Source organism: Balaenoptera physalus (genome assembly GCF_965194825.1).
Source record: "Balaenoptera physalus genome assembly, chromosome: 3".
NCBI lineage: Eukaryota > Metazoa > Chordata > Mammalia > Artiodactyla > Balaenopteridae > Balaenoptera > Balaenoptera physalus.
The window spans coordinates 62,472,796-62,489,233 of record NC_138890.1 but is presented as its reverse complement, the minus strand read 5'-3'; the positions used below and the strand labels follow the sequence as shown (position 1 = coordinate 62,489,233).

Below are 16,438 nucleotides of genomic sequence, written 5' to 3'. Positions count from 1 at the left end.
CACCTCACACCAGTCAGAAAGGCTATATCAAAAAGATAAGAATGGTACTGATGAACCTAGTTGCAGGGCAGGAATAAAGAGGTAGACATAGAAAATGGACTTGAGGACATGGAGTGGGAGGGCAAAGGGTGAAGTGAGAGTAGCATCGACATATATACACTACCAAATGTAAAATAGTTGGCTGGTGGGAAGCAGCAGCATAGCACAGGGAGATCGGCTCAGTGCTTTGTGATGACCTAGAGGGGTGGGATAGGGAGGGTGGGAGGGAGGCTCAAGAGGGAGGGGATATGGGGACATGCGTATGCATATGGCTGATTCGCTTTGTTGTGCAACATCAACTAACACAGTATTGTGAAGCAATTATACTCCAATAAAGATCTATTAAAACATTTTTAAAAAAAGATAAGAAGCAAGTGTTGGTGAGGAGGTGGAAAAAAGGGAGCACTCATACACTGACGGTGGGAATGTAAACTGGTGCAGCCACTATGGAGAACAGTGTGGAGGTTTATCAAAAAATTAAAAATAGAACTACCACATGATCCAGTAATTCCACTTCTGGGTATACATCTGAAGAAAACGAGGGACTTCCCTGGTGGCGCAGTGGTTAAGAATCCACCTGCCAATGCAGGCGACACGGGTTCGAACCCTGGTCTGGGAAGATCCCACATGCCGCGGAGCAACTAAGCCCGTGCACCACAACTACTAAGCCTGCGCTCTAGAGCCCACGAGCCACAACTACTGAGCCCACTTGCCACAACTACTGAAGCCCGCGCGCCTAGAGCCTGTGTTCCACAACGAGAAGCCACCGCATGAGAAGCACACGCACCGCAACGAAGAGTAGCCCCTGCTCGCCACAACTAGAGAAAGCCCACGTGCAGCAATGAAGACCCAACACAACCAAAAATAAATAAAATTAATTCTTTAAAAAAAAAAAAAGAAAAACGAAAACACTAACTCAAAAAGATGTATGTACCCCCATGTTCATTGCAGCATTATTTACAATAGCCCAGATATGGAAACAACTTAAGTGTCCATCCATGGATGAACGGATAAAGATGATACACACACACATACACACCCAGAGCGATATTATATAGCCATAAAGAACATTAAAATGCTGCCATTTGTGACAACATGGATGGACATCGACGGCATTATGCTAAGTGTAATAAGTTAGAGAAAGACAAATACTGTATGATCTCTCATATGTGGAATCTAAAAAATTTTTTTAATTAAAAAAAAACCTCACAGATACAGAAAAGAGATTGGTGGTTGCTAGAGGCAGGGGGTTGGGGGAGGGAGAAATGGGTGAAGGGGGTCAAAAGGTAAAAAGAAAAAATGTTTTTCTTTTCAAAAGTAATGCAGTAAATATAAGCTCAACTGGAACATAAATAAACAAATAAATGTGAGGAAACTGAGGTTCTGAGACTTATAAGGACTTGACCACAGCCCCATAGGTTTGACCCCAGGTCTCCCTGACCTCAGAGACCACTACTAACTACTGTGCTTGGCAGGCACTACCCCTATCTTACTACCTCCATTTTAGAGAAAAGTCAGCTGAGGCTGAGAGAGAGAAAGCAACTGGCTCAAGATCACTCAGTGAGTTGGTGGCCAAGTGGGGCATGGGACCAGATCCTCAGATGCCTGGCCTAATGCCCTCTCCACCTCACCTGAAGATGGGGAACAACAGCATTTGAACCCCTAAAGATATTAACACAAGCTGGCATCCAAGGCTCCCAACACCTACTATTATAAAGTCCTTAACCCTGGATTCCTCTGGTCCCTTAGCTTACCAAGCAGGCCTAGCCAAAGATGGTTCTTGGGGAAAACTGGAGGCACATCACTGGACCCCGGGTGAGTCAAAGAAAAGCCAGACCAACTATAGCAGCAAGCAGGGTGCTTCACACAGGCCAGCACATTGCAAACACTTGTCTTTCGGGGTCCCCCTAAGAATTCCATCTTCCTCTAATCTTCAACCTGCAACTGGTGCCCTCTGCTGGTAAATATGTGCATATCTTTATGAGAAAAGCAAAACCTAATGACTACATCAATGGCTTAGGGAAGGTTCAAAAATCTGCTTCCTTCAAGAATAAGTATTAATTCCTACTTACAACTTTTTCATAGGTACTTGCAACTTTAAATTGACTCCATCAGTCCTCTATCTGCTGCCCCTGGCTCATCTCTCTAGTCCTTTCCTTTCTGGTTACAAAGAAAGCTGAGCTGTTTTTTACATGAAGAGGTAAAATACAGATGAGACATAGCCCCAAAGTCAAGAATACAGGGATGCGTATGTGGGTGAGGTCAGGTCTGCCCATCTAGCAGGTACAGAGAACTGAGGCAGGCACATGGTTAAAGTAATGTAAAACCCATGAGAAAGTATGCTCAGACATTCTGGTCACTCTCTGCCTTCATACGACTGCATGCTTATAATTCAGTCTCACTGAATATCTTACTCTATGTGATGGGCTGTACCAGGAAGCTGCCACATAAATTCTACAAGAACAGAATGCCAGAGAGCTTACAAACTGATTGGGGAAACTGCACATGGACACATATAAATAATGGTAGAAAACAAGAGACTCAAGAGAAATGAAGAAAAGGTACTATGGGAATTCAGTGGAGTAAGAGACAGCTTCCAGTTTGAGGAAGGAGGGAGTAGGACACAAGGAGTAGATATAAAGTTGTGAATTTAGTAAATAATTCCATGGAGCTTTAAAAAGAGTATTCGTAAGGGGGCTTCCCTGGTGGCGCAGTGGTTGAGAATCTGCCTGCTAATGCAGGGGACACGGGTTCAAGCCCTGGTCTGGGAAGATCCCACATGCCGCGGAGCAACTAGGCCCGTGAGCCGTAACTATTGAGCCTGCGTGTCTGGAGCCTGTGCTCCTCAACAAGAGAGGCCACGATAGTGAGAGGCCCGCGCACCACGATGAAGAGTGGCCCCCGCTTGCCACAACTAGAGAAAGCCCTCGCACAGAAACGAAGACCCAACACAGCCAAAATAAATAAATAATTTTTTTTTTAAAAAGTATTCGTAAGTGTAAATAGTTGCAACTGGATAATTTCAATTTGTCATGATTTCACGTAAAATTTTTAAAAATAATTTAAAAGGGTTAATTGTTTAATCTCACTACTTTAATACACTGACATACTATATTACACTAAATACATATTATTATTGCATATTTTATTATAATTTTTATTGTGGTAGAATATACATAAAATTTACCATGTCAACCATTTTTTTTTTTTTTTTGCCAACAAGATTATTTATTTTTTGCAGGTATTTTTTATTTTTTTAATTAATTTTTATTGGAGTATAGTTGCTTACATCAACTTTTTTAAGGGCACAATTCAGTGGCATTAAGTACATTCGCGATGTTATGCAACCATTACCACTCTCCATCTCCAGAACTTCTTCATCATCCCCAAAGAAACTCTGTACCCAGTGAACAGTAACTTTCCATTCCCTCCTTCCCCAAGCCCCAGGTGACCTCTATTTTACTTTCTGTCTCTGTGAATTTGCCTATTCTAGATCCCTCAGATGAGTGCAGTCATACTTGTCCTTTTGTGTCTGGCTTATTTCGCTTAGCATAATGTTTTCAAGGTTCATCCATGTTGTAGCATGTATCAGAATTTCATTCCTTTTTATGGCCGAATAATATTTCACTGTATATAGATACCACATTTTGTTTATCCATTCACCTGTTGATGGCCAATGGATTTTTAATATCCCACATTTTCACAGAGCACAATTTAGTAAACATTTCCCTAATGTTTGACATTTACATCAGTTTCCAATCTCTTGCTATAGATGTTATAATGACCATCTTTGTGCAATGACTGTTTTTCTTTCACTGAATTGTTTTCTTAGGTTAAATTCCTAGCATTGGAGTGCTAGAGAAAAGGTATGGATACTTTAGTGGTTCCTACCAAATAAATCCATATTTACCCTCCTCACTCATCATCTTTTCCAGCCTGATGGAGAAGTTACTGTCTGCAATTTCAGTTATAAAAGTACAAAACTGTGATTAAACTCAAATGAAGGGAAGCAAACAAATAGTTCCACCAAATGAAAATAAAAGCTTTCAAGCTCATGAATATATGGGTCCAGAGATTTGAAGGGAACTGGTTGTGACTCTGAAGTCAGCAATAAATAAAATTCAGAAGAGGTATGTCAAATGGGCATTTTTGCCACAATCTCCCTTCTGTGACCCACGTTTCATATTCTCCATACCAAAATCTTACTTCATGATGAGAACAGAATAACTTCCTTCCAAGGGGAGTAATACAAAGCAGTTAAATCAGACCACCTTTTTACACATTTCACTGCAGTGTATACAGGCAAACGAAGTGTGATCCTTCTAACATACTGACATACCTACACCTGTTGTCAGATGCTGTTGCTTCTAGTAGCTGTACTTCCTACCTCCCTAAGGAATTACTTATGGTGCCTATGTCAACAATTGCCTTCACTAAGATTATTTTAAAGATCTTTACAAGGCAGTCCTTTTTATAAACTTGCTTACAAAGGATTTACATGGTGGCAGTGAGTCTCCACATGCTCAAAACTGCTAGAAGCTGCAATAATGAAAAGACCTAGAGCTTTTGGAAAAACGAAAGGAATTAACAAAGCAGAAACTGCTCAAAAGAGCTCTCCACTAGACACAGAGCTGACTGACCTATGTGATAGGTTTTCCAAAACTGCAACTTCTACCCACAACCTGATGTTTTCCACTTAACTTGGTTACACACACACACACACCAAAAAAACCCTGTTTCAGGGGTTCCCAAGTACAACACCGGGTTCAGAGATGAACTAAAAAGAACTCACAGAACTCAGTACTGCTAAGTCTTACACTCACAGATACAGTTTATTACAGACACATAGTGAAGATACACAGTAGGATCATTTGGAGAAAAGACACAGACAGTCTGGAGGAACCCAAGTGCAGGCCTCTTTATGCTCTCTCTGACCATGAGGGGTCACACAGAATACACTTGTGTGTCATGTTTCTGCTCAAGGACTAAGTACTCCCAAGTTTTATAGGTACCCACTGCCTAGCACCTATCAAAACTCTAGAGTCCCAGAAGGAAGGCGGTATTTAGCATAAATCATACTGCTTGCACAGTCTAGACACCGTGAACCATCTTCATCAGGGAACAGTGGGAACACTCCCTAAATCCAAGTGCCCAGGCAAGGGCCAATCTTGCAAGGAGTTCCTTCTAAAGACAGCATATCACAATTAAAGATTCATTTCAGTCAAAAAGAATAATCTCTCTCTCCAAAAAGCAGGTGCCTATAATAGAATTAAAGAGATTGTGGGTCTTTTTACACCTTAATCCAAATTGTTCTGATTGCTTTTCTCATAAACCCTCATCGAAACCAACCATAACAACTAAAGGAATAGAAATTTTGTTCTAAGAAAGAGAAAATCAGAGAGAATCTTTTAAAATTCAAGGCAGATCATGATCCTCCTCTGCTCAAAACTGTGAAATGGTTCACCAATCATGTGGTAAAAGCCCAAATCCTTACAACAGTTTACAAAGCCCTTTCTTTTGTGATCAGCTACTCCTTTGCTTCTCTTCCCTCAACTCCAGCCACCCTGACCAACTTGCTCTTCCTCAAAAAGTCCAGGCACAATCCTGCCTCAGGGCTTTTGCTCTTCCTAAGCCTCTCCCTGAAATGCTGTTCCCCTAAACATCTACACTGCTCACTCCCACATTTCCTTCAAGTCTATGCTCAAATGCCACTTTCTCAGAGAGAACTACCCATACCACCCCATTTTAAATTGCACTACCTTCACAAACAACCTGCCCTGCAGCACTCCCAGCTCCTTACCCTAATTTTTCTATACCACACATCATTTTCTAAATACCATAGAATTTATTATGCTTCATTATCTATCTCCCCCCACTAAAATATAAGCTCTACTGAGGGCAAGGATTTTTGTCTCTTGTTCACTGCTGCATTTCCAGCTGAATCACGAAGGAGAGAAGTCATACATTTAACCTGACATAGTAGGAGACAGGGAGACACTGAATTTCAAACAATGTGGGAAAACTCATGACGGGTGGGGAGAGTAACTTAGTGCAAATAGCTAGATCTTCAAGTCTGGTGGTAGAGATCAAGTCATTAGAAAACGTGGAAGCGATTTTTTTTCACTGAAAGGATGACAACAGATGGCACAAACAGGGTTATTAAAGAGTTTTAATAAAAGGAACTATTTACAAGGATGTGGGCACAGTTAAGGAAAACCAACAAGGCTTGGTGAACCATCTTGGGGCTAGAAAAAGGGAGCCTGAGGTAGCAATAGGATGGAGTGGTTACCAGAAGCCAGAAAAGACCCAGAGCTGTAAGGGAGGGCCACTGGAGCACACCTGTAGCCCCCGATAACCTGTTTGTTGAGCATGTGTACTTGGGGGACAGGGGGAACAAATATCTTGACCTCACCTTTTTGTCACTCTCCAGACCTCCTGTTGGTTTCTCCCACTGTCCAAACTCAACATGAAACCAAAGAAGAGAGTATACAGTTCTTTAAGAATCAACCTTCCAAGAACACAAAGCGAGGAACAGAAAGGTATGGAGTGAAACAGGAAGGGCAAAAAGAGAATATCCAGTAGAGAGAACCATTTTGTAAAGCTTTCTGCAAAAGACACAGTGCTTCAATGTGTTTACCAGCATCTTCAACTTCCTATGTTCAAACCTTCCTTCTAAATCTCCTCTTCCCAGTTTCGGTGACATCACCATCCTCCTACTCACACAGCAATTCTGATTCAACTACTCCCTCTTCCTTATTCCGCCCCCCATATCCAATCATTTGCCAATTATACTTTCACAACTTCCCTCAAATTCCCTTTCAGTCTATTGCCAGTACTACTTCTTTGTTCATGCTCTCATTTTCTTACCTGGTTAACATCAGCTGTCTTAGAGGCCTTACCACCTGAAACATCACTCAAATGCCATCTATTATGCTCAGTGTTATTAATCTTTCTAAATTACAGTCTCACTACCTTTAGTTACTTCCACCGACCGCCAGATAGACTACTCAAAGACCTCAGTAATATGGTCCCGACTTTTCCCAATTTATTTCCCACAACTCTCCTTTACCCTTAATACAAATTAGCCACTTGTATTTGGAAGCTTCATTTGTAAAGAGGTTTTGTGCAGACTATGGCCATTGGAATCAGTCAGACTTGGATTCAACTCCCAGCTCAATCATTTCACCAGCTGGGTGGCCTTGGGAAAGTTTCTTAACCTTTCTGAGATGAGCTTCAGCTACCTTACCTGTGAAGCAGGTTACTGAATGGATCCAGTGAGAACATTTGTAAATGTACTTAGCACAATGTTTAGCACAGAGTAGGCATAGTTCTCTGTATATGCCCCATATCTCTGCCTATTTGTCCCTCTACCTGAAATTACCTCTTTCTCCCCTCACCTTCTCTATGTGGCCAATTTTTTAAGTTAAATACCACATCTACCACAATGCTTTTCCTGATCTTTCTTCCTACCTGGAAGTCACTCTCAACACATTATTTATATCTTTCTTATAATAACAAATAAACACACATAGCTAACACGGTTCATATCTCTCCTACTAGAGTTGAAGCAGCAGAGGTATAGAGGGTTCCCACATCCAAGCTCACCCAGCAAATCAAGAGCAAGGCCTAGGTTAAAAACCAAACCTCAGATACTGAGTGCTCTAGGACTACACACGTATGTCACTACTTTAAGATAGTTATTCATTCACCTCGTTAACTTTGCAAATACCTTGTGGTTGAGGTGGGGGTGAAAAAAAGGTACACCTTTTGCTAGTCAGTCACATCCCTTATCAGAAGTCATAATATTAAAATTACTATATACCAGAGATGATAGTATGCCCTTTACATGTATTCTTTCACTGAATTCCTTCAACAACTCTGTGAGACAGGTATTAATAGTAGTCTCTCCTTTTTAAAGACAAGGAAACTGAGGTTCAGGCCAATTAGCTCAAGGTCATGGAACAAGAAGGTGACCGGGTCAAGAAAAGAACCTGTTCTACTTGATACCAAAATTTATGTCCTTAAGGACTATGAAATACTAAATCAGATGCCTACTGAGGCAAATTACATTTGCAACATAAGCATCAAAGAAAAAAATATACCTTTCATATGGTATCCAAATAACAAGTAACCAATGAAGGAGTGAGACAATCTTAATCAGAGGATATATACTAAATGACAATGGGACTATTTGTTTGTATGGTGTGAACAATCTGAGATGATGCCTCGATGCTGAAAAGGATGCAAGATTTCAAAAGAAACAGAATTCCCAACAGAACGCAAGTTACATGAAGACAGGAATCGTGTTAGACTCACAGCTGTGTATCTCCAGATCCTAGATGTGTTTTGCATGAAGAAGGTAATCAATACCTAATGAAATTGACAGTAAACACTGGGAAATAAGCATACTGTCCAAATGGTACAAGTTCACATCAGATAATTTTAGAGCAGGAGACGATGACACAAACCCATTACAGGTAGATTTTTTTTTTTTTTTTTTTTAAGCAAACCTTACAAAGTGGTAAAAGAATCAAAGAGGCCAAAGAAAATCTGCCTGAGTAAAGAACGGAGCACAGAACTAAAAAAAAAGGAATCTTCTTGAACCCTTTTTTCCTCTGAAGATTCAAATCATTCAGCTCCAGGTGCAAGTTTAAAAAGTATATGGAATAGGTCAGTACATAAGAGACTCAACTGCCCTTTTTAGTCTTCCTAATATGGGATTCCTTTCTCAGAAGCAGCTTTCTGATATCTCCTTTTTTATGATAAATGTTTTATCTGGTAGCATTTAACTTCTCATTTAGGAAGAATCTGAAGTTCACCCACAAGTAGGCTCCAAATGTCAAAGACTAATTTTCCCAAACCAGTTGCGTGCCCCTCTTGAAAATGAGCAATAAATCATATTTCCCAACGAGATACTTCCACACATTATATTTAGTAAGAGACTATATTTAAGCACCAAGAACATTCAGGATGTGCTAAACTCAAATTCAATTTGAAGCTAATAATTCATGCCCACTTATTATTCTTCAAACTAACCCTGCCTCCCCACAAATTATACAACTGTTAATTTTTAAAACAAAATTTACAGTACATATTGCTTTCAATTATAGCAAATTAAGTTTTATCAGAAACTTTACTGCAAAAGTTACTAACGAAACTATATTTTAAAATCAGCTAATAAGTCAAAATATAGGGAAGACATATTAAAGGAAGAAAATGGAAGAATAGTGAGAATACTGTTAACTATGGTTTAATAAAGGGGGTCTCCAAACTATGAATTGCACTCCTTACAGAAATATTCATTAATATAGTGATCATCACTTCCCATTGAAGATCTCAACTGATTTGTATTTCTATCACTGAATATGTCCCATCTCCCTTAAGCTGATTCTATTAATGCTTAGCAAAAATCGTGAGTCATAAAATAATGCAAAATAAAAATGGATGATGTGCTTCTAAAGTCTTCGTGGTCCAGCAATCTAAGAAAAAACTGTAAGGAGCCCAATACATCATGCTCTGTGTTTTGGCATAAGTTGTGGAACACCCTTTGCCAACTCATCTACCTAGTCCTAATGTCAAGACTAGTCCAAATGTTAACATTTTTCGTGACCCACAAAAAGTCATCACTACTGCTCATACCTATCTCTGACTAAAATGTTCACACTCTATCATGATTATTTAAATTCTCGCTACTCAAACAAAACCTATGGGTACCTTGTGAGCATGGGCTGATCCTCTTTGGTACATTGCAAATTGCAACACAAGCCCTGCAAAAGTAGTTTTAAATTATAATCAGAGAAAATATGGAAACATGCTAATCAATAAATTATAGTGCCTCTCCACTATAGAATACCAGTTATATGAGACAGAGCTGTATGTACAGATATGGGTGTCTTTGAAGTTAATATATATGTGTATGTATATATGACATGACTCAATGAAGTTAATATATATATGTATGTATATATGACTCAATTCTTGTTCCTAAAAAAAGATAAATGTACCTCCCTGCAAATAAAAAGAACTAGAAGTAGACAAACTGTTAACATAGGTTATCTACAGGTACTGGGAGAAAACAGGAAGGAACAATATAATGGTCTTCATAGGTCATTAACTGTTTTATCATGTATAATCTAGCTTTGAAGTTTTTCAGTAAAATGTTTTAGTTGAATGTACCCTAAGGCTTTAACAATGCTGCCAATGAGCATGTATCCTTCCCTGAATATACACTGAGAACTAAAAAATACATGATACCAGAGAACTGCTGCATTCTCATTATCTAGCGCATTTAACTCTAAGGTAGCCATCTCATCAACTAAGTGTGTATGTGATGAGCAAGAACATGATGTGCAACAAGAACAATCACTGCATTATTTGTAACAGCAAGAGAAGGAAGAAGCCTCATGTCCATCAACAGCTATGGTACAGCCATGCTATGGAACATTATACAGGCATTAAAAAGGATGAGAAAGGTCTATTTGCCCTGATATAATGTCGATATACATATAAACTGCAAAACTATATAATCCTACTTTTAAAAATTAATGTAGGTACATACAAAAAAGACGTAGCTGAACATACGCCTATTAACAAGGATTATCCTTGAGAAGAGAGTTTGCTCATATTGGCAGGGTTTTTACTCATTCTTTGTTTAGTTTGGTTTACAAGCAGTTATTTAAGTATTTAATTCTACTAATTTTTGAAAATACACCAGCCTCAAGAAGATTCAGTAACATTTGTTTCTTCTATTTCCTAGTAATACTGGTATTTTCTGTGACTTGAAATACAATCCAAATATGCAGTATTATACTTTTTAAAATAACACAGAAGGGACTTTTTATTGGAAAAAAAATTTACAATGTATGTTCACTTTTAATAGAAAGCATCAGACAAAGGCACAGCAATGTAATCTGCAATAAGACACTAAGGAAAAGGCATTGTCTTACACTGGTTTAGAGGCAATCTTTGTTGCCCTGCTTCAGAAAAAAAATAAAGCCTTCTAAAACAGGGAAAAGAAATAATTTTTCCCAGTGACCAAAATCTTAACACTGACTCAGTAAGTTGGTTAAAATGGAATTTCTTCCAGAAAGAGACTTACCTCTTCTAAGTGCAAATACTGTCTTTTGGGGAATAATCCTTACATTATCTAGATGCAATTTTGCTTAAATCAATTCAACATCCAAATGCCCACTTTCAATCAGCAACGACATACAACGCTTAAAATGCAAATTCTCAAATTTGAGAAAATTAAGCACACTTAAAAGATACATAAGCCTACAAATCAAATAACTGACACTGCCATTTCTGGTCTTGAGGGAAATAATCATAAATAGCAAATTCTTAAGTATCCTCAATCCTTTAAACTTGCTTAAAAACAAAAATTCATTGTGAAGGTTTAAATATGAAATCTGTGTTCTAAATCACTAAGTTATAGGAGGAAACAATCAGTATATCATCCTGATTTGTTATCACTATGAACGTTAACCATTTGCAAGCTTTTTAATATTTGAAATTACTATCAATCTTTTAAACCACCACAACTAATGATTACCATTGACTTTATACTAAAAACACTGTAAATGCAAAAGTTCTTCACGATAGGGAGACAAAAAAAAAAGTTCATTTTTATTTTTCTAATCTTTCAAATTAAATTTAAGCATAGCACAAAAATTATATTCAATACTGATTAGGTTCTGTACCACCTCCTCCCATGAAGTCTTAATTAAATTTGAAGTAATAATGTTCAGATAGTTCTCACAGGTGAAAGAAATCAAAACATAAGAATAAATAAGTCCCACATGCCAAAAATGCTTGCATAAAATTGACAAGAGGAATTCCGGGAAGACTAAATACCACTACTTTTTCCTTCACTAAATACCAATCCAGATTATAAATTTGTAAAGGTATATACATGACAATGAAGTGGTAATATGCCATGAACAGAACGCTGTCATTTTTCTAATTAAGAGAAAATCCTTTAACATAATTTTTTTTACAAGTCACTACGTTGGAAATACAAAATGACAGTAACCTTACTACACTTTGAAAACCCTCCAAAAGGTGGACTATTCCAATTGAACCAAAAGAAACAGATCTTCCCCTTAAAACTGAGTAAAATACAAGCAGAGTAATAATTATGATAAAAAATTTACACATATCATTTTCTGTATCTTAGAGGACCCCCCCCCCAAAAGCTGGACCAAATTACCACACGAAGAAAGGCAGTATGATGCATTTTACTAAGAGTAAAAAACAGAAATTTAAGCAAATTGTAAAACCATGTGAGTGCAAAATTTGACTATATTGTTTATTTATTCAATAGGCAAAAATAACTATCCCATTTGTTGTAGAGGTACTTAAGTATTTGTACCAAGTATTAGCTACCCTTTGTCAAAGTGACTACTAAGCAGCCTTAAGCATCTTAGCAATCTTGACCGTTCTTCCTGTCTCCTGAAAGCAGAACCCTAGCAATTAGAACAAAAAAATTTTGGCAAGAATTAAATCTTAATATACAGCAACAAGAATTAAGAGAAAAAGGGTCAATATATTTTTTTGCTTTAAAGCCCAGTAATCTCCCTTCAGAAAGCTTAATACAGCTAGCTTTGGGCTTTCAACCACAAAACTCCAGTCGAATATTTTACCATAACATTAAATCAAAATGTAGGTACTAGATTAATAGGTACTCTGAACCCAACCACCAGGTTATACATACTCTCACTCAATCATGTAAAGAATTGAATTCTTTATTTGTGATATCCATAAACGTTGCTATTCTATACGTCTATCCAGGAAGGCAATTTTCTCCTGTATCACTGTTTTGTTTTGCTTTTTATAAACAACAACTTGAATTCTATTGCATGAAAGGGCTACAAATATACATTTGTTAACCAAGCAGAAAACACAGATATTTTGCTTTACAACTTGCACCTAAGATACCAGTACACGAAGCTGGTTCATTAGTCGTCATAGCAATATGGGGCCACTGCCCAAGCTATGCATAGCAGTTTACATTTTCAAATCTCATGTAGAAAGGGCAATTGTGATATTGACTGTTAACTACATTCCTGTAAAACCCATCTTAGTTACAAGTAAATGTATAACCAAAGTCTGCACAGATTTTTGATGGCAAAACTTCTAAATGTGACGCAACTGTCCTAAACAAGTTTTTAAACGAATTCTTTTGCAGATATACTGCCATTCTGCCAATAGATGGTGCCACAAAGGTTGGGGGAAGGATTTCCGTAGGGACAACAGTTCAGCTAGAGGGGAAAAAGAAAAACCGTCTAAACCTGCTCTGAAAATACAAAAACGCTTTTAGTTTGAGGATAAAACATAACCCTTATTTGTAACCATTCATTACAGACAAACCAGTAAGAGGGATGAAACTAGGCCAAATGAAATTTTTTAAACAGTTTATATGAATGAAAACACATGCTTAATACAAACTATTTCTTTAGAACTACACGGTACATACTTTGAGGTAAATTCTCATAGAAAGAAGTGATCAACCATGTCAAGATGATAAGCAAATTATTTAGTACAAGAGATGGATGCAAAGAAACTAAAAATTTTAAAAAGCCACATCCACCACTTCAAAAGTTTTACCTGTAAGGGATAAAATTCAACACGTCACTACCAGGGCAACAGCAAGAAGAAAAAAAAAACAACCCACAGGACCTTTTAAAAGTTTCTCGAAGTACACATCAAGAATTAAGAATTAACAAGAAAATTTTTCAACTAACATCCCTTAAAACGGTACGGAATGGATCCTAGAAAAAAATGTTAGACATGTACGGTCAAACACAATGATTTATTAAAAATAAAACGTAAAAATGATTTTTGTACATATGCTTCCAAATTTCGGGCATGGGATCCAAAGAGATTTCATAGAAAACGCTGTAGCCAGATATCAAGTCCTTACAACAAAGTAAACTAACCCGCCCAACCCCCGCCCAGGTTTTGCTACAGAATCAGCAAGTTCACTCCCTCCCCCCAAAAAAAACACAAATTAAAACAAGACATCTTGCTAGTATAAAAACGACCAAGGTCCAAGTAATAATAAAAAAATAGAGTCCATCAATGACTGTAACACAAAAATGTGTATGTGGGGCCAAGTCCATCTTCAGAGGGAGACAAGGGAGGTGGCAGGCAAACAGGGCAACACCCCCAAGGGTGAGCAGCCTTAGAAGTGGCTTCCCCAAGGGCAAAATGGGGAAGGCGGTGGGAGGGGAAAGGACTTAGGAATCGACCCTAGTTGGGTGGTTGAAAACAGCTACCCCTATAGCCACTCCCAGGCATTAAAAAAATTTTAGAAGGAGCTGCCTCCATACCCACCCCCACCGCCATAGCCACCTCTGTAAGGTCCACTGTTACTGCGACCTCCCCAGCTGCTGCCTCCTCCACCGCCGCCGCCACCGCTCTTCATGGGCCCATAGGATGACTGGTGCTGACTGTAGCTACCGAAGCCGCCGAAGCCGTTACCGTAGTCGCTTCCACCGTAGGACGAACCGCCTCCGCCGCCTCCGTAGGCGTTGTAGCCGCCGCCGCCGCCGTAACCACCATAGCTGTTGTAGCCGCCGCCGCCCTTAGACAGGCCGTTCTGGTCACGACCACCGCCCCGACCCCGGCCGCCCCGGCCGCCCCGGGAGGAGCGGGAGCCGCCTCCGCCCCCACCGGAGTGGATATCCTCCTTGGGGACAGCCTTCTTCACCTCCACGCGATGGCCCTGGATCGGATGGAACTTGACCACCGCGGCCTTGTCTGCCGCGTCGTGATTCTGAAAATACACGAAGCCGAAACCACGCTTCTTGCCGGACTGCTTGTCGGCAATAATCTCGGCCTTTTCCACGGTGCCAAACTGCGAGAAGTGCTCTATCAGGTCGCCCTCGGCCACGTCTCCCTTAAGGCCCCCGACAAAGAGCTTCTTCACCTTGGCGTGGGCACCGGGCCGGGCCGAATCCTCCCGGGACACCGCCCGCTTCAGCTCCACCGTGTTGCCGTCCACGGCATGGGGCGAGGCGGCCATGGCGGCATCGGCCTCCTCCACATTGGAGTAGGTCACGAAGCCAAAGCAACGGGAGCGCTTGGTCTGGGGGTTCACCACCACCACGCAGTCCGTCAGGGTCCCAAAGGCCTCAAAGTGGCCGCGCAGGCCCGACTCACTCGTCTGCACGTTGAGGCCGCCGATGAACAGCTTACACAGCTGGGAATTCTCCATCTCCACGGCCCGGGCCTTCCCCCCGCCCTGCGAGCTCCGAGGTTTCGCCGTCGCCGTTATCGTTGGCTAAGGCTTCTTCACAGCTTGGGCCCAGCCGTCGCTGGAGCCGCCCCCGCCGGTCACCGACGGGGAAGGGAAGAAGGGAAGGGAAGGGAAAGAGGAAGAGAGGAAGGGGAAGGGAAGGGGAAAGGTGCCGGCTAGAGGACGAGCCGAGGAGACTCAAAGGAAAGCGAGGCCGCCGCTACCGCCACCTCCGCTCCCCTATCTGGGCACCACACAAAGAGGCCGCTGAACGCGCGCGCACCCTCGCCGAGGCGTGCGTCACCGCGGACGTACGACAGCCCAGGGCTGCCCGCCAATCCCCGCCTCGCTCTCATTAGTCCCGCCTACCGCGCTGCCGCGCCGCTCTAGGTCACGGACTCCCCGCCCTCCGTGGTCTATTCAAGCCATCGGCCTGCGCTGCTCCCGCCACCGCTTCTACCGCCCCGCTTTCACCCCCGGGATCCTCAGTGCGCCCTGACTAGGGACTCTCCCTGCACTTAGCGAACCTTTGCGATTCATTTGCCCCCAGCCCCGCGGCTGTTCCCGGTGATTTTCCCCCTCCCCTAGCCATATCCCCTCGCCAACCTCCGCAGTGGCGTTCGCGCCAGCCCCTTGAGAGACGTGTCAGCTCGGCCAACCACGGCGATCCGCTCGCACCCACTTCCGTTTTCGGCAGCTGCTGGACGGGCGCGCTCCCCGGTGCGCGCTGGCCCCGGCGCCCCTAGTGTGCAGAGCTCGCTTGCCACCCCCACGCCTCCTCCCGCCCTGGGCTGGCCGCGGGGTGGGAAGGGGGGTGGGGTCGAGCCGGGGACGCGCTGGGGGCCGTTCCCAACGGATGCGGCCTGGGGCGCCACGCGCGGGCTTTTTGAAAACTTGACTGTTGAGATTGGGGGTCTGGATTTACTTGCCGTGTTTCGGCCGGGCCGCTACACCTGGCGTCCTCGCCCCTCCCGTCCGCACAAAGATGGAGGGAAGAGGCCTAGTCGGGGAAGGCGGTTATTAACCGTTTATAGTGGGCCCGAGCGGCGATTAGACTAAAACGCCGGCACGTGGCCCTGCGCAAAAGAGAGCCCGAGGCCATGTGAAGGACAGCAGCGTGCCTCCAGACTTTCCGACCAAGGCGTGGTGCGAAACCCCCGC

General features: G+C 41.7%; 1 protein-coding gene across 1 annotated transcript; it reads right to left on the bottom strand.

Annotated features, from left to right (window-relative positions):
• Positions 1-12,764: 12,764 nt before the first annotated feature.
• Positions 12,765-15,942, bottom strand: HNRNPA0 (heterogeneous nuclear ribonucleoprotein A0). The gene has a single exon (XM_082454672.1). The coding sequence runs from the start codon at positions 15,254-15,256 to the stop codon at positions 14,348-14,350; it is 909 nt and encodes a 302-aa protein (XP_082310798.1). The 5' UTR covers positions 15,257-15,942; the 3' UTR covers positions 12,765-14,347.
• Between the last annotated feature and the right edge of the window lie 496 nt (positions 15,943-16,438).